This window comes from Chelonia mydas, chromosome 10 (genome assembly GCF_015237465.2).
Source record: "Chelonia mydas isolate rCheMyd1 chromosome 10, rCheMyd1.pri.v2, whole genome shotgun sequence".
NCBI lineage: Eukaryota > Metazoa > Chordata > Testudines > Cheloniidae > Chelonia > Chelonia mydas.
In genome coordinates this window covers 14,853,603-14,876,624 of record NC_051250.2, presented here as the reverse complement: position 1 = coordinate 14,876,624, position 23,022 = coordinate 14,853,603, and the positions used below count along the sequence as shown (strand labels likewise).

The 23,022-nt window shown below is 41.3% G+C and overlaps 1 protein-coding gene across 13 annotated transcripts in view; it reads left to right on the top strand.

The window, feature by feature from the left end:
* Positions 1-23,022, top strand: part of LOC102937591 (transformation/transcription domain associated protein) — a 157,087-nt gene that overhangs the window by 78,507 nt on the left and 55,558 nt on the right. For all 13 annotated transcript variants that reach the window (XM_043523258.1, XM_043523257.1, XM_037911505.2 and 10 more), the window contains 9 exons: positions 722-935; positions 2,560-2,739; positions 3,195-3,341; positions 5,317-5,436; positions 5,748-6,035; positions 6,576-6,713; positions 7,184-7,296; positions 7,775-7,910; positions 15,443-15,634. In XM_043523258.1, coding sequence (XP_043379193.1) covers positions 722-935; positions 2,560-2,739; positions 3,195-3,341; positions 5,317-5,436; positions 5,748-6,035; positions 6,576-6,713; positions 7,184-7,296; positions 7,775-7,910; positions 15,443-15,634 — 1,528 coding nt within the window. The remainder of the gene's footprint in view (positions 1-721; positions 936-2,559; positions 2,740-3,194; positions 3,342-5,316; positions 5,437-5,747; positions 6,036-6,575; positions 6,714-7,183; positions 7,297-7,774; positions 7,911-15,442; positions 15,635-23,022) is intronic.

Below are 23,022 nucleotides of genomic sequence, written 5' to 3'. Positions count from 1 at the left end.
GTGCAAATCAGAGATTGTCTTATCCAAAATAGAGGTGTGCACTTAGGCGGCTATGCTCGTGACTGAAATCAGGGCTACTTCCCAGTAAAGACAAAGCTTGACACTTAACCAGGAATTTTCTGTGGATTGCAGGGGAGTTTTGTGTCATGTACTAATATTTTCTTAAATGTTCTTCTCAAACTTCTGCCTCTGCATGTATGGCACCTGGCTAACAATTATTGTCTATAGTGATTAGCATTGTATACACATGAACTTCTAGTTTGAGTGTGAGATGTTCTAAAAGCAGTTTGCATAACTGCGGGGTGCAGGGGTGATTCCACCACCCAAAATTCCAGCTTGCCCAATCTGGACAATGGACTCATATTGAAACCACTGAAACATTGCATTACTAATTTGAGCCCTATAACATTAAGCTTGTAGGAAGGTTTGTTGGAGAGCTAATCCAGAGAGATAAATAGTGACTTCCATTGGACATGGTGGGTCTCTTGGCCATTGTGGTATTTGTTCTTGTGATCTGACTCCATGTGAGATGTTCTGAAGGGACTTTTTGATATGTCACAGAAACTTATGCTTTTTTTGGTAGTAGACAAAGCCACACTTGACTCTAGATATTAACATCTTCCAGAAATTGGAAGAACAAAAGAAAATATCCTCCGGCTAAATAAATAGGTTACACTTTCACAGGCCTGTGTATTATCAATTGCTTATGTTTTCTTCCTAGGGACGAGAATCTTTCTGGAAGCGAGCTCACTGCTAAACTTGAACCTGCATTCCTTTCGGGGCTGCGTTGTGCTCAGCCGCTCATCCGAGCCAAATTTTTTGAGGTCTTTGACAATTCTATGAAGCGTCGTGTCTATGAACGCCTACTTTATGTAACTTGTTCTCAAAACTGGGAAGCAATGGGAAACCACTTTTGGATCAAGCAATGCATTGAGGTAGGAAAACCATTTTTTATGAGAACCGTGAATGTAATTTTATAAATGATATTTGCTCCTCCTTTCCCTTATGAATGTGTAGCTGTATTGTGTATCTTGAAAAGTGATACAGCCCTGTAAAACTCCGCATATCAAGGGTGCCATTTTGGATGCTCAGAACATTTTAAAATAAGTACTAAGCTTTTAAATATTGAAAAGCTGATGTCTGGGAAATCTCTGCAACCATGTTCTTGAATCCAGTTGACAGTGACTCCAGTGACTTTTAAAGCTTTAAGGCTTCAGTTTATCTGAGAAAAGCCTAGTCAGTGCTCAGATTTTCTTTAAGCAAAAAAATAACTGGAGGAGGAATCTTTTTGGCAGATTGAATCCGAAAAGACAGATCAGAATGGAGTGTCAGAACTGTTGCTGAGAGAGATTTTAAAGGGGGATCGCTGTGGTGTGAAACCTGGTTTCTGATCACTTTATCTAAAACAAAACATAACTAAATCACCAGTTTCTTTGAAATGACCTGTATTTCAAAATTTGAGAAAAAATAACCAAGCACAAAGCAGTCATTTTATTAACTTCTTCATCATCTGAGAAAAATCAGAGCAGCTTTCAGGGTGACAAGGAACAGGAGGAATCTTCTACAGCTCTATTTAGGTAAGCCATGTATTTTAGTGGAAAATTGTATATATTATGTAGATTTAGACACTAAATAAAAAAAATTCCATAAAAATATGATGCTTAGATGCAGAAGACTCCTGTTCCCTATGTGTCCTTATGGGGTCTCTAATCTTACTGTCCTAACGTATGGCAATACATTTCCTGTTGGAGCTATAATCAAATGGCAACCCCAAAGGCACAATGACCTACCACATATCAGTGACAGAAGGTGATTAGCTGAAGATGGAAGTCCACTTTGTTCTCTGAATATGTGTGGCATGAACAGCAGGACTTCAAGCTTCTCCCCTATTGATAAACCTCAGCTCTGACCAAAAGGGGAACATCTAGCAAAGACAAGATACTCCATGCCCATTCAATCTTTGGCCCTTCTGATACTGCCAGTAGAGGTGCGAATTAATGGCCAAATGTCCATGTCCTAGACTCTCACTATCCAGTTTTCTCCAACTGCTCGGCAACTTCAGTTGCCATCTTAACTTCCTTATTGACCCTTTTGTGCTTGAACATATACAGCAGAGAATGTAATTGCATTTCCTTTCTGTTGTTCTGTTCAGTCTAAATCTTTGTTCTTTTAAGATGTGTTTGAATTTGTTCCTATTTCAGAAACACAGAGAGAGTGAGGGATATGTCAAACACAACAATGGCTTTTAATAAAAAAATGTAAGAAACTAGTTGGTCCTTGGCTTCTGCGCATGAACCAGTTGGTAGAAATAATTGCTCTGATGAAAAGTAGATAAAATTCTGACTCATTCAGGCCAGCCTGACATCCAAACTCAATTACTAAAGGGAAGTTCAAGCTGCTAAATGTTGTCCTCCCGCCATTCATGGTGGATTTGAGAAGGACAGAGTCCTCTTATGACTAGGAAAAAAAGGTGTAATAAAAAATAAATCAAGGGCATGTGTGCTTAAATACATCACACACACCGGGTTAAAATCTTTGCCTTGTTTTTTAATTTCTTAGCTCCTGTTGGCAGTGTGTGAAAGAAATACTACAATTGGCACAAGCTGTCAGGGAGCCATGCTTCCATCTATCACTAATGTAATCAACCTTGCTGACAGTCACGATCGGGCAGCATTTGCTATGGTAACCCATGTCAAACAAGAGCCTCGAGAAAGAGAAAACAGCGAATCCAAAGAAGAGGTAACATTTTATTCTTATTTTACAGGAGATGATGATGTCTCACCAAGCACAGTTTATGGGACACATCCTAATGCTAGTCTGAATTGCTATACACGTGTGTAAAGTAATGTGCAGTGACACCTAGTGTAACGAATAATGAAGTTAAGTAGATGTAATTGTAATTAAATTTGAAACAATGGTTTACTACCATTGGACTTACTAGCTCTGTGAACCCATGTTAATTCATCTTTTTTTTTAATCTTCCGTCTATTCTAGATGACTACTTTGGCCCTTTCTTTCTCCCTTAACAGTGGGAATTACATTTTCAAATCCTAAAAAAAATGACAATAATAGGTAACAAGGGCTGAAATAATGAGTAGAACACTTTTTTTTTTTATATATTTGTACAGAAATGGAGCGGTGATAATTACTTACTTGAAAGTATCAGCATTCTAATTGGCCTTACTTTTGTGTAGGATGTGGAGATTGACATTGAATTGGCTCCAGGAGATCAGACGAGTACGCCTAAAACCAAAGAACTTTCTGAGAAAGACATAGGCAACCAACTGCACATGTTGACCAACAGGCATGACAAGTTCCTTGACTCTCTTCGAGAAGTGAAGGTTGGTATAAGTTATTGGTCGTATAGCATGAAAACCATTGCTGCAGTATTGAAATCCCCAAACTGTGATGCACACAAATGAATTCTTTTTTGTTTCTTTGGTTCTACTGTTCATTTTATTTTATGCTAATACTGTATATTTCATAAGTCTTTTGAAAACTAGAGCCTACCAACTTTTACATTTGGCTTTCTCCTGGTCCTCTCCCCCAGCATCTAACTCCATTCTATACCTATGCCATCATATTTCTCTCCTCCATTTGGAAGAAAAAGCATCGTCGTCACTTTGCCCAAGTTCTGAAAACAATAGGGCTCAGAGATTCAAGAGGTGTAATCTCTGCAGCCTGTTTTACCTGGTCCTGTCCCACCGCTAATACACCTCTGCCCCAATGTAACGCGGTCCTCTGGAACCAAAAAATCTTACCGTCTTATAGGTGAGACCGCGTTATATCAGGGTAGGGAGAGGAATCACTCCCCGCCCCAGCTCACCTCCGCTCTGCCTCCGCCTCTTCCCCTGAGCGTGCCGCCGCCACTCTGCTCCCCCCTCCACCCCCCAGCTGATTGGCGCTGGAAGCCTGGAAGGAAGGAAGGAAGTGGGGGTCGCTCAGGGGAGGAGGCGGAGCGAAGGTGAGTTGGGGCAGGGAGCGGTTCTTCTGCGCCCCCGGTTACTTGCTGCGGCCCTCCCTGCGCTCCCGCCGCCCCAGCTTACCTCCGCCTCCTCCCCTGAGTGCGCCACCACCGCTCCGCTTCTCCACCCTCCCTCCCAGGCTTGCCACGAATCAGCTGTTTGGCACGGCAAGCCTGGGAGGGAGGGGGGAGAAGCGGAGCAGCGGCACGCTCGTGGGAGGAGGCAGAGGTGAGCTGGGGGGGGGGGGCGCAGCAAGTGGGGGGGAGCGCAGAGGAACTGCTTGTGGTAACATGAATTCGGATATAATGAGGTAAAGCAGCCCTGCTCCCCGGAGCGCTGCTTTACCGCATTATATCCAAATTCATGTTACATTGGGGTGAGGTGTATATTTTATGTCACCTTCATGACTGCCACTGCTGCTCCTGTGGTACTTGTGGTGCTGATTGCCTTGGCCACCTCAACAGTCTTGAGCTTTTGCAAGCAATAATAAGGGCCTAATTAATCTCCAAAACCCTGAGGTTAAGCAAGCTTGAGTGAGTGTCTTCATTAAGGAATAAAGTGAGAACTGCTTAGTTCTACTGACAATTTGAAAAGTTGCTAATTGTATTTCCAGTTACTTTTGTTAGTGGAAATTATGTACTATCATGCTGGTACTCAGTCTGAAGGGCCACATGTGGGTAAACACAGGGCATCTGGAAAACCCTGCCTTTGAGTGGGTGAAATCGGGTGATTTGGGCTCCTAACCTCAGTACACATCAATTAAGGTTTTGCCAGATACACCTATTGCATTTAGAATTGAACTAAATATCTGTTGCATTTAGATAAGAAAACTAGTGCCATGAAAACACAAGAAAGGATTAAATCAATTAGTAAAGCGTGGTAACAGATTATAAACAGCATTGGCTTTTAATAATTCATAAGAAGCTAATTGTTAGATGAGCGCTATTTTGTGGTACTCTGATCATATCAGTAGATCTAGCCAATTAGCCCGCTTGTTTTGTCTTACCACCAAATAGTCAGCAACCCCATTAGTCACCCTTTTCTCTTCTCTTCCATGAGAGCTTCTTGCTATTTTATTTGTGGCTGTTATAGTCATGAGTTGTTGTCTTAATAAACACTGGAATATGATTACATTTATTTCACAATAGTTTTCTCTTTCCACCAAAGGGAAATTTTGAAAAATTGTATTGGTTATGGAACACTTGGTAAAGCAAGTAATGTAACTGCTTGCACACATCTTGGGGAAGCTTAGCTGCTGGACTGAATTATACAGTAACTCTTTCATGGTGCAAATTCATTGAAAGGTCTTTTTTTTTTTCGTTTGCATCCCTAATTGTTTCTCTATTTCTAGACTGGAGCGTTATTAAGTGCCTTTGTTCAGTTGTGTCATATCTCTACACCGTTAGCAGAGAAGACTTGGATCCAGCTTTTCTCCCGGTTGTGGAAAATTTTATCTGATAGACAGCAGCATGTGAGAATCATTTTTGTGTCTTTTTGGTAGTAGCTGGTGTTTCAGTAGATTGTAATTTTCTGCCATAATTACTTGTTCCCTCACTTTAAAAAAAAATCCATTTCTAGTGTTTCCTCCAGCTATATGTCTTAATACTGGTTGCTTTTGAAAGAAATTGGTCTCTTCAGATTTCAAAGGGAATTAATCTTTTCATGTTTTAACTACTATTTGAAAATTCCCTGATCTGTATATCATTAGTAAGACTTTAAATATGTCCTAAGTGTTGGAATCGTCTGAATGAAATAGTCACTGTTTCTGTTGTTTAATTCCAGGCTCTTGCAGGTGAAATAAGCCCTTTCTTATGCAGTGGTAGCCACCAAGTGCAGCGAGACTGCCAACCGAGTGCACTAAACTGTTTTGTGGAAGCAATGTCACAGTGTGTTCCTCCCATTCCCATCAGGCCCTGTGTGCTTAAGTACTTGGGTAAAACTCACAACCTATGGTTCCGTTCCACATTGATGCTGGAACATCAAGCCTTTGAAAAAGGACTGAGTCTTCAGATTAAACCTAAGCAGACAACAGAATTTTATGAGCAGGAAAGCATAACCCCTCCTCAACAGGTAAGGAATAACATTAATTCAATTATGATAGCCTACTAAAGGCAGAGAAGACCTAGGGTGACCATAACCAGCTGACACAAAAAGTTAAACATGAAAGTATCTGTCCAAACTGAGTGCTAAAGTGTGTAGATATCATGTTAATTACCATAAAAAGACCTAATATGCTAGTGGAGACAAGCCAGGTCAACAGGTGAGCAAATTTTGAGAGCAGTTGAATTATAATATGGTGCATTGTTAATTTTTTTATATATCAGGTGATAACAGACCACTTACTTCCTGGGTTTTTAAAGAGTGATTATACAGTGGAGGGCTATACATAAAATTAAAAAATATCATATTTAGAACTTAATTGTTGTTTTCACGTCTTTCTTTCTTACAGTATGTTGTGTGGTGTTTTTATCATACACTTTACTTTAAAATACGCCAACTAACATGCTTTAATGTGTAAGGCATTTACTTAATAAAAAAAATTGATCACAAAAATCCAGCAACGTTTTGACCTTAGAAGAATGTGCTTGGTTATTTGCTGTGTTTTTTTAGGAAATATTGGATTCCCTAGCTGAGCTGTACTCTCTGTTACAAGAGGAGGATATGTGGGCTGGACTATGGCAAAAGCGCTGTAAATTTCCAGAGACAGCAACTGCTATTGCTTATGAACAACATGGCTTTTTTGAACAGGTAGTATTTGCACAATACAAGTACATTGTTAAACTTTGCTTTTATATAGATTAACTATCAGGTATAAGCATACTAAAAGCCCACAAAATGTGTACTTTATTATTAATAAGAACAAATAGAAAATTCATTTGAGTTGAGGATAATGTCTCAAATAAAACTTCTTCTGTTTGAAGTATTAGTTTAAGATTCCATGGTACCTTGATAAGATATGTTTGAATATAGCTAAAATTAGTTTCTTGCAGTACATCATTAATTTGACTAAGAAGCATAAAATTGTAAACAGGAAAATAAGTTAATGCTCCTAATCTCCTAATTTATTATAGGAGCTGATAATAGAGGTATTTAAAGAGCGTTTTTAAATCATGTATGTGTCTTCAAAAAACATCTTAATGACATGCAATCAGATATATGTTTAGAGCAGATATAAAACTAAAATGAAGTGCCTTTTATTTTATTTTATTTTTTTTAAGGCACAAGAAACATACGAAAAAGCAATGGAAAAAGCCAAAAAGGAACATGAACGAAATAATGCCTCCCCTGCTATCTTCCCTGAGTATCAACTCTGGGAAGACCATTGGATTCGGTAAGATTTTAAAATTGGAGCAGAACGATGTTACAAAGCAATGTAAAAGACTTATTCTAGTAGTTTAAAACATTGGTTACTAAAATAAACTAAGCCCAGCACATTTAAGATACAGAGCAATTTAGGGGAATAAAATATTATACTGCTACTCCTTTAACAGACTTCAGAACTGCTATACATAAATCATTGCAAAAGTATTAATTTGCTGTTTGTGGAAACAGACTTCACATGGAATTTGTTTTTCCATTTAATATTGGGGTCTCGGTCACATGAAAGTGCAGTTTCCCCCTCTTCATACACTTCTATATTATGGTTGGTTTTGTTGTTGTTTGTTTTTAATCCTGCAGTCTATTTATAGCCATTGCAATGCCTTCTAAGCATTTTTCAAACATACACGAATGCAGATGCTCTCCTGATATGAAATGCTTAAAGTCACCTTTAAGTAACTCTTGCTAACACCGTGTTTTCATTTTCGTAGCTGCTCAAAAGAGTTGAACCAGTGGGAACCTTTGACAGAGTATGGCCAGTCAAAGGGCCATATAAATCCCTATCTGGTACTCGAATGTGCATGGAGAGTCTCAAACTGGACTGCTATGAAGGAGGCACTAGTGCAGGTGAATATTTTTCTTTGAGAATGTGTTGTTTCATTGTTCATTGTGCTGATTTGTGTTTCTTCAAAGTCAGCATTACAACCCATTTCACAGAAGCAGTAAACCCCTCTTAGGGGATTTTCTTCTATGTAGTACATAGCTGGGTATTTTAGCAACCAGAGCATATTGTTTCAACAGACTAACTTGAGTCTCTCTTTTTACTTTTTCCCCGTCTTTGCTACCCTGTTATGAAATATCAATTCTGAATCATAAGGAAGCTTTGTAATCACCAGGGTGTGTGAAGGTTGGGACATGGTGTCAAAATATTAAAAAGCACCTAGTGGCTGACTGGTGAACGTGCTGGTGCCAGTAGTGATTTATAGGGAAGCTTGCAGAAGCATTTACAGTGCTGCATAAAAAACATATCTGGGGGGGGGGAAACCTAAACATCAAACCAAAACTTGTGGGTTTGTGTGGTATGGGGATAAATTAAGCCTAAAAATAGGTGTAAGATGGTAGGGGCAAGATAGGGATGGGGAAAATAGATTTTGTTTATCTCTTTATGGTTGGTTGTTCCAGGAAACAAGGGATTGTGATGTGAAAATCAAACTGTTGTACCTTCTATGGATGGATAGATTGTAACTAAACTCCCAGTTTTTAAATGGAAAGCCCTCTGTCTGCAGTGTTAATGTAAGTTTAGATGCTTTGATTTTAAGTGATAGAGGATGAGAACACATGGCCCTTTCCTTCAGAGTCTTATAATAAACATTACTGCTTCCACAACCATCTACTGTGTATAGTTTTGCAAGGCTGTTAGGGTGTGCAAAGGCTGAGATTGACACCTACAAAGGAAAACCTGCATACACCAGGAAACTGTCTGGATAAATTTTGGTTTCCCTTAATTGACCCTTTGTAGGGAGGGGGATGCTTGTTTCCATTTGTTCTGATATTCCAAGATTGCAAGGAACATAGTTAAATTCCAGGATATCCAGAGAGGGCTGGAGTTTTTTTCACAGAAGTTCAGTGCCTGCCTTCATTCTGCTAAAATATGAGATTGTGGAAGGGAAAATGAGATCATAGAAAGTAAGCATCCCCTGGTTTTACCTGGACTTGTCTCCTTCCCACAGTTGTGGAGCTCGAGCCCTGTGGAATTGTGGTGCAAGGGTTTTGGGTGATTTGGGGAAATGGGGTGTATGCCACAGAACTGCAGTATTCTTTCCCCCACCCAGATCCACCCTGTTAAGCTTGCAGCAGTAGAATTGAAAAGCAACCTCAGAGCATAATGCTGAAAACCTAAAACTTGATCTATTTTAATGTAGACCACATTATTTCAAATAAAACTACATTAATTATCAGTAATGCACAAGCTACTTCAACAAAAGAAACATCCCTCTGCCTCCGTATGTCATTAATATGCTGATAGGTAGGATTGGCAGACTAGTGCTAGGTCTATGAAAGAGAGAATGGAGTAAGCCACACATGAAATTTTATTTGCTAGATTTAAATACAGAATGCCTGAGATTTGGAGCGTACTTGCTGTTGTCATAGCTCTTGATAATGCCAGCAGATATTATTTTAGTGAAACAAGTATTGCAAACTGGGGCTGCAGGCTGTTTATATGCTGTGATTGACACATGGCAATTACATGCTTGGCAAATACCTGTTCTAATTTTTCTTCAATTTTATTGCTCTGCTCTGCAATGCCATAATAGTATATTTGTTTTGCTTTCAGAAGGGATATTTATACAGTGTGACCTATTGGAGGAGGACTGTTTCCCACGTTAATATTCTTCCACTTTCTGTTTAAATTATAAAAGACCTCTGAAGTAACTGTTGGGTTTCTCCTTTTATTTGGCCTTTTTTTGAGTCTACTTAATTTTATTTCAAAATGAGTCTCAAATATTCATTTTTTTTAACAGCAAATCCACTCAACTTTAAACTTTAAAACTACATTTTAAATAACCATATTATTGGCAGGGCTGCTAGCACCACCTATTATTAAGGTTGCCCAACACTTCCCATTATAAGACCCTGTTTTCAGTTGTTTATTACTTTGCCAATCTTTAACCATTTAGGGTATAATTTTCCATGCTGGGTGTCTGCCTCAGGGTGATTTTTAATTTCCTCCTAAAAAGGTTCAGCTGTTTCTGAGACCAGGGCTAGGGAAAAAAAAAAAATTGTTTTGCCTGTGTTGAACTTTTGAGACATCTTCTTTGAAATGCTCTAGGATCCCCATGCTTCGGAACAGGGACTTCAGATTTGATGGGGGTTGCCCTTTGTGTCAGGGATGTGCCTTTTTTCAGCCTCCAAATCCCTCCAAATGTGGCCAATGTTATATTACAGTTTGCATGTGCTTCGTAGAGACTTGCTAGTGCATTACAGTTAAAATATCTGAAGATTCCATGCTCACTGAATATGCCCGAACCTCTCCCAGCTCCTAGCACGGGCCAGACTGCACGTGTGCCATCCCCAGATGGTGACTGAGCTACTTCAGCCCAGGGCTACAGGAATGAAGATGATTGTACCTCTAATGCAGTGATACCCAGACTGAGGCTCGCAAGCTGCAAGTGGCTCTTAAATGGGTCTTCTGCAGCTCTTTGCAGCACGTATTAAGAGTGTGTGATTTAATTATTAACCAATCAGGAAGTGTTTACTATATTAACCAGTTGTAGTTGATAAAATTATTATTTATTATTTTATTTTTATACATAAGACTTTTTTGGGTAATGTTGATTGCTAATTTGGCTCCTGAACCAGTGAGGTCTGAATATCGCTGCTCTCATCTACTCCGGGCTGGAGTGGGGTTGGGCACTGGAACTGAGACCAGGGAGCCTATCCTGTGCTCTCAGTGAATCCCCTGCTGGCACCCAGACAGCATGAAGGAGAAAGCCATCTGATTCAAATGCAAAGGGGATAAAAGCCAGATCAAGGGGGCTGTCAAAGAAGTATATATTAGCACAAGGAGTCTGGTGAGACTGGGACTGGATGGGCATGGAGGATAGGACTCTGAGTCATGGGTGGATGAGGAAGATGGGAAATGTCATAGGGGGAGAGTGGGAGCAGTTGGCTGGGGAAGATAATGAGATTTGAATGAGGAGCTGTGGGGATAGGGGGAAGACCTGGGACTGGCTGGACAAAGACTGTGACTACGAACCAGTGTGGTGGGGAATGGGTGGATGGGCAACTGATCAGGCAAGGAGCTAGGGTATTAGGGGAAGAACTTGGACTGGCTAAGCAAAGAGACTGGAACAAGGAGCCAGGTGTTAGGGGAGAGACTGAGTTTTGATGAGAGGTCTGGGGAGCTGGTGAGAGGAGAGAGAGAATGGATGAGGAGCTTGGAAGGGTGAACTGGACTGACTGGGCAAGGAGACTGGAGGCAAGGAGTTGAGGTGGGAAGGGGGTAATAGTTGCGTGGGGAAATAGCAGAATGTCTGAACAATTTTTTTTCAGATTTTTTTAAATCATTCCTATCCTGAGACTTGTAGTTTTTGTCCTGGAAGCAATTATCACCAATTGACAAACTTCTAGTAATAGGAACCTGGGGTAGAAAGCGTGGTATGACTTTGTCGAGTTAGTATTACTGATCTGAGCTACTGTAATGAGCTCATCTTATACCTTTCGGATGTCACTGCAGATAAGCTTCAAACTCTCTGATGTGCCAAGATTTTTAAATCAAACAAATCTTCAGGCTGCAGGTTCAAAATGTGTTTAATGCATTGGAGATAACAGGTTTTGAATCAGCTCTTGTAGTTTAATGTGAGGCTTATTTTAAATATGTGACCTTTAGAAGCCTACAGTGCATATATACTACCTCCTTCCCTCAGATTTTCTAAATTCATTAAGTGGCACAGATACTGTGTTTCTTTATTTGAGATGAGGAACCGGGTATGTAAGGAGAGTGCATTGGTCTTATTTTTCACTTAGTAATTTGTAAAATGTATGGTTTATAGCTGCCTACTATTGACCTTCCTGATTCATTAGAGTTCATTATTGTGTTCTGGTTATAATCCATTCTGCTGAACAACATGCACTTGAAGACCACTTAACCTTCCTCTTGTCCTTTTCTAGGTTCCACTCAAGAGATTATGTGGTCTTTGCTATCCATATGCTTGATTAATGAATATTTTGTAAAGTTTTGACTCTTGTAGAGCAGTCAAAAGGCAGGAGGAATGTTGTATACAGTAAACCTATTTAAAGAAGTGTTGTTTTTTCAAGGCATTCAGAAGTCAGCAATATAGAGATTTTGACCGATTTTTTACAACTAAATGGCTACTAGACTTTTTTTTTTTTAAAAAAAAGTGACTCCTCTGTGAAGACATAGTGCAAAAGTAGTTAGATACTTTCACTTGAGACAAAACTTTGAGGAATTTTTAAACACTCTTTGTGTCCTAATATAAAAAGTGAAGTACATTGAAGCATGTACAAGAAATCACCCTTATTAGGCAACCTCTGGTCTTAAAGCTACATCCCTAAGGCTCCTAGTATATGCTAAATGCCACCTTTTATTACAAGTCCATCTGTGTTATGCAACAGATGGGTGGAATTCCTTGTAAGGTTACTTAAAAATTTCAGCGTATACAGACTTAGACCACCTGGAAAGAATTACAGAATTGATGTGGCTACACAAGTACATTTTTCTGGTATAGTTGTACACATGCATTTCTGTAATACTTATTGAATCCTTTTTACTTTGAATTTGAAGTACTGTTCACATATTTTATAAAAGTAAGTTGAAAGCCTTTTCTTTTTGAGAAAAAGAATTCTGTAATGCTAAGCAGATTTGTTTTGCTTAGGACTTTGCTGGTATGGGACATTAAGCCAGAAGTTGTACCCAGATCATCAAGGTGAGAAGCTAGTGCATTAAGTCATGAATAGAAAGGAGTTTGCTGGTCTACATCTCACACAGTCACTATATAGTGTGACTTGATTGTTTCTCTTTGCATAAGAGACCGGACAGGAATAGGAGATGTTATTGCATTTCAAGGTTCAGTGGCGTTGGGAGAGTCCCATGAAGAAGCTTGCACAGCACCTTCTTATCCCATATATGGATTTAGAAAAACAGTCAGTCCCTCACTTCCATAAATAGAGACAAGGTGGGTGAGGTAATATCTTTTATTGGGCTAACTTCTGATAGTGAGAGAGAGAGAGAGAGACAAGCTTTCGAGCTTGAACAAGAAGACATGTGCGTAAGCTTGAAAGCTTGTCTCTCACCAACAGAAGTTAGTCCAATAAAAGGTATTACTTCACCCGCCTTGTCTCCATTATCTTGGGACAAACACTATTACAACAACACTGCATACTTACATAAATACTAATTCTGAAAAATCTTCTGTTTCTGAACCCAGCACACGCTAACTAGAAACTATTTACTATCTGCAAATAGTTCATGCACGTGGTGACTTTATTTCTCTAAAAGTCCAAATATTTGCAAAAGATGAGCCTGTTTCTTCAAGTTGCTGAATATCCTTAACTCCAGTTGACTTCAGTATCTTGCAGGAGCAGTTTCCTGTATCCCAAATCCCTCCTTCATGGTGACTATTTATTCTTGGATGATAAATACACTACATTATATGTTTCTTAATATATACAAAATCTATCTGAATTCTACATCAATTTTTGGGAAAAAATACAGTTTCTCAAGGTTTTCTTAGTGTAGAACACCTGATAATTCTTCAATAATTCTTTTTCCTCACTCAGCCGTAGAAGAGGGAGATGCAAAATTGAGCTTGTCAGGCTGTATCGGTGTGAGAAATTGAAATTTCTGGTGTTAACATTACTGATGACTAGAATTGAATATTTGGCTTAAATAGCAGTTTTGTCACTTAGTGATAAACAGTTATCTGTCCAAAAAGAGCAAATTATGGGTGTTCAACATAAATTAAAATTACATATTTGTTTTTTTTGCTGTTTTTAAATCAATAATGTATTCCGCCCTATTCAAGCATGCACAAATTCTTGAATAATTACACAGAACTTCTAAGAACACTTTTGAGGTAAGCGTTCTACAGCTACAAAATAACAAAAATGTTGTACAGTAGATTTTAAGCCTTGAGTTGTAGCTGAGTGAATTGATCATGTCTGACAGGTTCTACTTCTGATGGCTTTCAGTTTAAGTAGAAGTGACAACCACCAGCAACTGCAGATATGTTTTAGCTGGAGTTGTGTGAATGAGATATTTTCAGTAATGGGGAATTTACTAATGGACTAAAGAGAACATACTGAAGCTATAAATTGAGTTTCTGTGGCTTTAGACAGATCCATGTAATAGTGTCAGGAAACGTATTCATAAATAGCTGGATGTGAAAAAATAATTACTTGTCTGCTGATAGACTTACTGGTTTCATTTTATTGATACTCTTTTATGCTGATGTTTCTGAATCTGACTTTGAACAGCTTATATTAATGTATTATTTTATGCAATTTCACTCTTGATCCACAGGGAGCGATCAGAAAAGATGGCAGCTATATATCAGTTTTCCTAAATCTTTGTGAAACCGTTTTAATAATCTACCTATTAAAGTTGAGGTATTAAAATAACAAGTGGCCCTTGATATAGGACCCAAGACTCATTTCCATTTGCTCACATTGCCGTTGTGTTTAATGATCCAGCGTATCATGTAATAAAAAAAAAAGACGATTTTCATTCTGTAAGTGTAGGGTTGCTACTTGACGGTTTCTCTTTACAAGCTCAGTCTTAAAAGCTAGTTGAAGATAAACTGAATCAACATTTAAAGTAATTGATACATTACTTTAGCAAATGAAAGTGATTCCTTTGATATTTTTAAGCTAATGAAAATAGAACAAAGCTAATGTAGCTGGAATTTCTATTCAGTACATGAATACAAAGGGAGCTACACTGGGAGTATTGAGTGTTCAAGGTATACAGAATCAGGCCTTTACTCTCTGCTCTGAATGCTAATAAGTGTTTGCAAATATTTGTGAGCTAATTTAAATGTACACTCTTTAGTCAGATCTTCTCAAATGTGTGCAGTAATCAACCTTTCAGTGCATTTGTTGCAAAACATTTACATACTATGTAAATTGTGCTTTGATTCTTCTAGATATCCTGTTTCTGCCACTTCTGTGTCTCGGGACGTCTCTGAAAATAGTTTAATATTTATTCCTCGGTCATTTTAAGTAACAGTCACTTTTTGACTGAGTCCCTGTATGCAGATACTATTTTGACATAAACATATAATTTAGTGCTAAATCATTTTAAAAAATTGTCAACTACTTATTCTCCTAAAAACGTAATGATGTACAGGACCAGCTCGGCAGTCTAGTATCTGTGCAATATGTTGACATGTAAGGTCAATTTATGTTGCTGATAAGACATGAATATCAACAGGCGAACAGAAAATCCCACAGATTAGAGATTTTAGTTTCAGGAAATACTATTTAAAGCATTCTCTTTCAGAAACTGGAATTTCTAGAAATTAGTCAATTAAAAAAAACCATCAAGTCGTATGTCCATTTAAGGTTTCTTTTTGCTTTCAGATTTTCTTGTGTTTATGCAAAAGAGATGTTTCGTAGCTAATTTTCTGTTTTACCATTAGGTGGAGCTGAGTTGTCCAAAAGAGATGGCATGGAAAGTCAACATGTACAGAGGATATCTAGCAATCTGCCATCCTGAAGAACAGCAGCTTAACTTCATTGAGCGCTTGGTAGAAATGGCCAGCAGTTTAGCCATTCGAGAATGGCGAAGGCTCCCTCATGTAGTGTCACATGTTCACACTCCCCTTCTGCAGGTGAGATTAAGAACATAAGAACAGCCATACTAGGTCAGACCCATGGTACATCTAGCCCAGTATTCTGTCTTCTGACAGAGACCAATTCCAAGTGCTTCAGAGGGAATGAATAGAACATGTAATCATTGAGTGATCCATCCCCTGTCCTCCATTTCCAGTTTCTGGCAGTCAGAGGCTAGGGACACGAGGAGCCAGGAGTTGCATCCCTGACCATATTGGCTAATATCCATTGATGGACCTGTTCTCCATGAACATATCTAATACTTTTTTGAACCTCGGTGAGGTTTTTGCCTTCACAACATCTCCCTGGCAGCAAGTTCCATAGGTTGACTGTGCATTGTGTGAAGAAGTACTTTTGTTTGTTTTTTCATTGGGTGACCCTGGTTCTTGTGTTATGCAAAGGAGTAAATACATACTTCGTTATTCACTTTCTCCACACCATTCATATTTTATAGACCTGAATTATATCCCCCCCCCCACCCCCACGTTTGTAGTCTCTTCTCCAAATTGATCGGTCCCAAGCTTTTTACTCCCTCTTTATATGGAAACTGTTCCTTCTTCGAGTAGTGTCCCTGTGGGTGCTTCAGTGTAGGTGTTTGCATCCCTACACTTCTGATTGGAGAACTTTGGTAGCAGTGTCTGTTAAGCCCGCACACATGCTGTCTCTCTTTGTGCTTTGCCTCAAGGAGGCTAGCCAAGGCATGTGGGCTAACAGTCCTCAGTTCCTTCTGAACCGCCCCGGCTAGAGACGGAACCCTCAGCTGTCCATTACTGGATCGTTAACTCTACTTTTCAGTTGTTAATCTTTAGCTTTTAGAAACCCTTAGCCTTTTTTTGACTTTTATTTGGCCGTCTTAAAAACCAAAAAAAAAAAAAAATGCAACAAAATGAAGAAAAAAAACATTGTTCTTGTGTCAACCTCTGGTGGAGGGAGACCCCTGGACAAGAGTATGACCAGCTCTCCAGGTTTCAAGAAATGTCACACTTGCAGTGAGGTGATCCTGGTCCTGGACAAGCACTCCCAGTGCATTCACTGCCTCAGCGAGGGCCATATCCAACAAAAGTGTTCCCTCTGCCAGCAGCTGCACCCGAGATCCGGTAAGGACAGAGAGCTCCACCAGAAAATCATCTTTATGGAGGTGACTTTCCAACCCCATCCATCCAGCAGACATGAATCTTCCCCTCAACCTTTGAGTTTGAAGAATAGTGGATTGAAGAAACGGTCTGGGGACTCTTCTTACAAGTTAAAAAAGAGAGCAGGGATAGCCAAAAGCGATCACCATCTCTCTCGGTATCCTTGGCACTCCTAGCACTGTGATTGTCCTGCATTTATGCCTTACGGTTTCAAATCGCCAATTACCAGGTGCTCATGGTGCAATATGACTACCCGAATTACAAGACTTCATTAATAAACTGACGGAGAGCTCCAGGAATTCCTTCAAGGCCATCATTCAGGAAGGGCAACTGCTTGCGAAAAACCTCTCACGTTTTCCGAAGGGGGTGTAGACCAGGGTGGAGGACCTCTCCTTTGAAGGGGTGAAGTGCTTTGTTGAGAAAACCGGTGCCTCTCTCCATTCCTTGAAGGATTCCAGGGCTGCTCTCAAGTCCTGGGAATCTATGCACTTGGGCAAAAGAGTCACTTTAGCCCTTGTTCTTCCCAGTTCCCATCACAATAGCACTATGAGCCCCAGAAGAAAAAGGTTAAGTTCTTGAAATGAAAGCCTTCAGGTTCCGAGCCATTGCCCACTGCCCCTAAGCATCACTTTTGATGGGCAGGTCGAGGTGCCACAAGACCACTCTCCACTACTACCTGTGACCATGCACCCATTTTGCCACCGTTTGGCAGTGTTCCACAGTGCCTGGGAGCACATAACATCAGACAGATGGGTCCTAGAGATCATCAGATGCAGATATTCCATCCATTTCACCTCCCTATCCCCTCCAAAACACCCTTCTCCATCCCTCTTCAGGGTCCCTTCTCATGAGTCTGCTGTGGCAGGAGATAGGTTGACTGCTGCAGTTAGAAGCCATAGAACCAGTACCTCAGCATCTGCAAGGAAAGAGGTTCTATTCTGGTTACTTCCTAATACCCAAAAGGAAGGGTGGTTAGAGGCCCATCCTGGACCTCAGAACCCTCAACAAGTTCATCAAAGCTCAGAAATTCAAGATGGTCACCCTATTGACGATCATTCCGTTACTGGAACAAGGAGACTGGTTTTCAGTCCTCGACCTACAAGATGCCTACTTTCACCTCTCAATACTACTGGCTCACAGACATTTCCTCAGGTTCACTCTGGGGCATGAGTACTACCAAATCAGGGTCCTCCCCTTTTGGACTTTCATCGGCCCTGAGAATATTTTCAAAATTCTTTCAGTGGTGGCTGCCCATCTATGATCTAAGGGATAATGATCTACCTTTACCTGGACAATTGTCTCCTCAGAGCCTGGTTGCTTCAGTAGGCTCGTCAAGCCACCCAAGACATGATAAGCTTGTTCACGGAGCTGAGCCTGCAGATCAGTTCCCAGAAGTCGACCCTCACACCAGTGCAACACCTAAAATTCATACGCCAAAGCCTTCATACCTCAGGTCAGGTTTCTGTCCGTGGTATCACTTATAGACATGGCCCAGTGCAGCCCTCAAGGGCCAGCCAGAATTTTGCCTCCAGCTCCTGGAGCATATGACTGCTGGCAGGGTGGTGATTCCACACGGCAGACTTCACATGCGATGCCTACAGGTATGGTTCAGCTCGGTTTACAGACCAAACAAGGACAGTGTGGACAAACCCCTGTCACTCCCCATCAGGATCAAGAACTCCTTGAACTAGTAGAAGAACCCGGCCAATGCATGTAAAAGGGGTCCCCTTCTTACAGGTGCCACCTTCATCACACCGTACCATAGACGCATCCCTCATAGGATGGGGTGCGCGTCTAAATGCTTGCCTGTGGAGATCTCCCTGCACATCAATCTCCTCGAGTTGAGAGTGGTCAGGAATGCCTGTGCCAGTTTCCTCCTGGATCACATCTAAAGGTCCCGACGGACAACATAGCCTGCATGTATTCTATCGACCACCAGGGGTGAGCCAGATCGACCTCTCTGTGCACAGAGGCAGTGAAACTTTGAAACTGGTGCATCTCTCACATCACCTTATCCCTGGCTTACCTCCCGGGTACACAGAACGAGGTAGCGGACAGTCTCAGTCACACCTTTCCACATGACCACGAGGGGGAGATGCACCCGTGAGTACTTTTCGTCTTGTTTGCACTGTGGGGAACACCGTCCACAGATTTGTTCACCTGCCTGAGGCAGCTTATGATGTACCCACCAATCTCCCTTCCAGCCACTCTGCACCTTCTCTCTCAGGGCAAAGGGCCTATTTACCTGCAGAAATGATCCAGGTTCCAGATTTGGTGCACGTCTCAACAAATCTCTCCAGTGTCAGCAACTCTTCCTCATAGTCTGGAGTATGCCCTGACCCTTAACCTCAATTTTATCCCTGAGTGCTCTCAGGGTTCACCTAGCAGCTATTACAGCAGCTCATTAACCTGTAGAGGGGTACTCAGTACTTCCGCAGCAGGCCACTAAAAGGTTCCTTAAGGGAATAACAAACCTTTAACCTATACTTCCTACCCTGTTGTGGGATCTAAACCTAGTGCTGAAAGGGCTGACTAGGCCTCCCTTTGAACCTATGGCCACCTGTTCACTAGCATATCTATCGATAAAAATGATATTTCTGGTTGCAATTACCTTGAGTAGAAGAATGGGGAAATAGCAGCTCTCTTAGCGCATCCCCGTACACAGTATTCTTCCCTTACAAGGTTACACTTAGGCTGCATCCAAGGTTCATCCCTAAAGTGACCACCTTGTTTCACATGAATTCAGTCGAATTCACCTTCACGTCTTCTCCCCAAAGCCTCACCGAGACAATAGGGAAGCCATACTGCATACCCTAGACCAATGGTTCTCAACCTGTTTACCACTGTGAGCCACATACGCAGCTCTCTGTGTTATGTGGGCCGCATCCACACAATATATATATATATAATAGAGCTGGAAGGGACCTTGAAAGGTCAGAGTCCGGTCTCCTGCTTTCACAGCAGGACGAAGTACTGTCCCTTCTTTTTGCCCCAGATCCCTAAATGGCCCCCTCAAGGGTTGAACTCACAACGCTAGGTTTAGCAGGCCAATGGTCAAACCTCTGAGCTATCCGTCCCCCATATATTACCTGTATGGCCCTCAGGGCTGCAGCTATGTGCTGATTGCCTGGGTTTTAGGAGAGCTCTTGCATTCTACCTCAATAGGACAAAAGCCTAAAAAAGGAAGTCCCCTAAACTGTTTCTCTCTGCGGTGGAAAGATCTAAGGGATCAGCTATATCAGCCCAAAGACTATCCAAATGGGTCTCAAATTGCATCAGGCAGTGTTACCAAATTCATAACATGACCCCTCCAGTCTCAATCCGTACACATTTCATGAGATCAGTCTCATTTGTCTCCTTCCTCAAGGATGGCCCCATCTCCGAGATCTGCAGAGCAGCGACGTGGGCATTAGTCCACACCTTTGCAGAACATTATGTGATCACTAGGGACTCTGCCTCTGATGCCAACTGAAAACTGACCATTTATTCCTACCCTTTGTTTCTGATCCATTTGGTGCACATCCCAACAAACCTCTCCAGTGTCAGCAACTCTTCCTCATAGTCTGGACCTTCCCTCTTATCCCATGTCTGCTTAAAATCCCTTCATTACAAAATGATTTTTCCAGTAACAAGTTTCAGTATTTTAGTAATCATAAGAAAAAGATTTTGATGAAACATAGTTGATATTTCTTGGAGGTCAGGAAGGGCCAGGGGAAGATTCTCAAGTAATTTTATAGAAAGAAAGAGTTCTTTTATTACACAGTACTCATAAGTGAAAGGTTATTCCTGGTGATATTTTTAAATTAAAATGGCAACATTTATATTTTGGTTGGAGTTCCTTTATAAAGGTTAGTGTTGCCATGGGAGGTAAACTAAGCTTTGAAAAAGTTGGCCCTGTGGCTCAATCTTTTCTTTTAAGGGACTTTGAACCAGCTTATAAGTCATTGGAAGGGCTCCCATGCACTTCAGTGGCCTTTGGAATCAGGCCCATTGTGAGGATGTGATGCTATTGCTTTATGATAACACCTGTGGAAATGTAGAATGGATCTGTAATATGATTTTCTTTTCTGTTCAACACATTGTAAATACAATACAGGTTTCAGAAGCCTCAAATCTATAGGTTACTTTGAGTCTTAGCTGGACTTCTTCAGACAAGCCAACTGTTTGAAGTCAGTGCCATTAAAAGAAAAATGTGTGTTCAGGAATGCTGGCATTGCTATCATAGGAGTAGAGTTCTGAACACTAAAGTTATGTCTACACAGCTGTAAAATACCCGCAGCTGGCTCTTGTCAGGTGACTTTGGCTCACTGTGCTTGGAAATTGCAGTATAGACGTCTGGACTTGGACTGGAGCCCAGGCTCTGGGACCCTCTCCTCTCCTCTCACCCTGTCTACTCTGCAGTTTTATAGCCCTGCAGCCTGAGCCCTATGAGCTTGAGTCAGCTGACCCAGGCTAGCCACAGCTGTGCCACAACTTTTATTGCAGTGTAGACATCCCCTTGGCTCAAGGCTTGGGGTCAAAGAAGAACTTGTTTTCTAAAACTCTGGCATTAGTGAAAGACTATCTTTTCCAAAGCGTAATAGTGCTCAGCTGAAAACTACTGCAGACTCTGGGCACCTAAAGCTTGATGAGCATGTGCAGTTTGTTGAAATGAAAAAGGAAATGGTTCTAAATTGTAACTCTCTTTAACCAGCACTAGGGACTTTCCTCTGTGCAGAAACCAAAAGCAAGACTTGTCTCAGAGGCTGGTTTTTCATGCCCCTTTGTACATCTCTTGAAGATTCCCTCTTGTACAGCGACTCCCTGTCCACCGAGACATATCATACAGTTAGGAGACTAGGTGCCTTCTCACTCCATTGCAGCCCTCCTTCCTCTTCCCCTTCTCTCCTGCAGAATCTGACTCTGAAAATCAGGATCAGAACACTGAGGAAGGGTTCTTTCCACCAGACTTTTTGGAAGACTATGTAGGGAAATAATTGCAAAATAACTACTACTTCTGTAGGCAGAATGTGTTTCTTCTTACTGTAGCGAGGGGACGACTCACCGGTGCGGCACCGCCTGCTGGTCGTCATGGGAATTAGCTCTTTCCAGCCCAGAGTGCCCTCTGCAGGCTGGTGTTAGCAGGCTGGAGTTCCCCAGCACTACTCTACTCAGGTACCCTGCTCAGCTCCCAGGCAGCCAGGTCCTTCTCTCTCTACGGCTAGAGAGAGACTGCCCCAGCTGCTGGTTCACAGCCCTTTTATAGGCCCAGCTGTCTCCTAATTGAGCGTGGCTCCAGCTGTGGCTGCCTTCCCAATCAGCCTTTTCTTATTGGCTCTCAGCCTCAGCCCTCTCCAAGGGCTGGCTTTTAACCCTTTTGGGGCCGGAGCAGGGTGACTCCCCCGCTACACTCACCACTATGGCTGATTCAGATCCACTGGATGCGCAAGGTGATCAACAAGAATAGTGCTGCCTACTTACTTCATGCTTCGTACTTGAAACTCCTTTTTGGTGACCTGCATGAAAGGGAGCAGGAGGCGCCAGCTCACATCCTAGTTTACTAGCTTTGTGATGTGCCTGGATGAACGGGGACGTCCTGTTCAAAGATGAATCCTTCAGAGAATTTCCCCTAATGCTGCAGAGGAGGCGAAGGAAGGGCAGATGGAAGACCTCTGTATTTGAGAGTGTGTCTACACTACAGCCACTAGAATGGGACAACTCTGGCAGTGTAGTGTAGATCAATTTATCCCTTGTGCTGATGTAAGGGGGGAGGCTCACGTAGGTGCCATCCTATCGTGTATCCTGGAGACTAAGGTGAATGCTTGTATCCTGCACAAAGGTGATCTCAGCTGTTCCCCAGATACAGTATAATGCCAGCAGCATGAAAGGTAGAACAATCCCACTTCAGACTGGGTATCACAATACTCCAGGTCTTGGGAGTAAGTTGCCTTTACTGCAGAAAAAAAGTCAGCTACCCCCTGCTGGATAAAAGGAAGCATGGAGCTGGAGGCAGACTGCCCCTGAAATGGGGTGTTTCTGGACCTAAAATTCCAGTAGTGTAGCATTCCACTGACTTGTGCAGAGAGAGAAGTGAGGAGCAATTCATTAATTCCGGACTGCAGGAACCTTCAGCAGGAAAATAAACAACTAATTCAATACCACCTACATCAACTGACATAACTCTTCTGGCAAATGTCAAGATGTCATTTAAAAGTAGGAAGAAAATGTTTATAGCATAAGACTTTCCTATTTTTTTGTGGAACTGCAATACACTG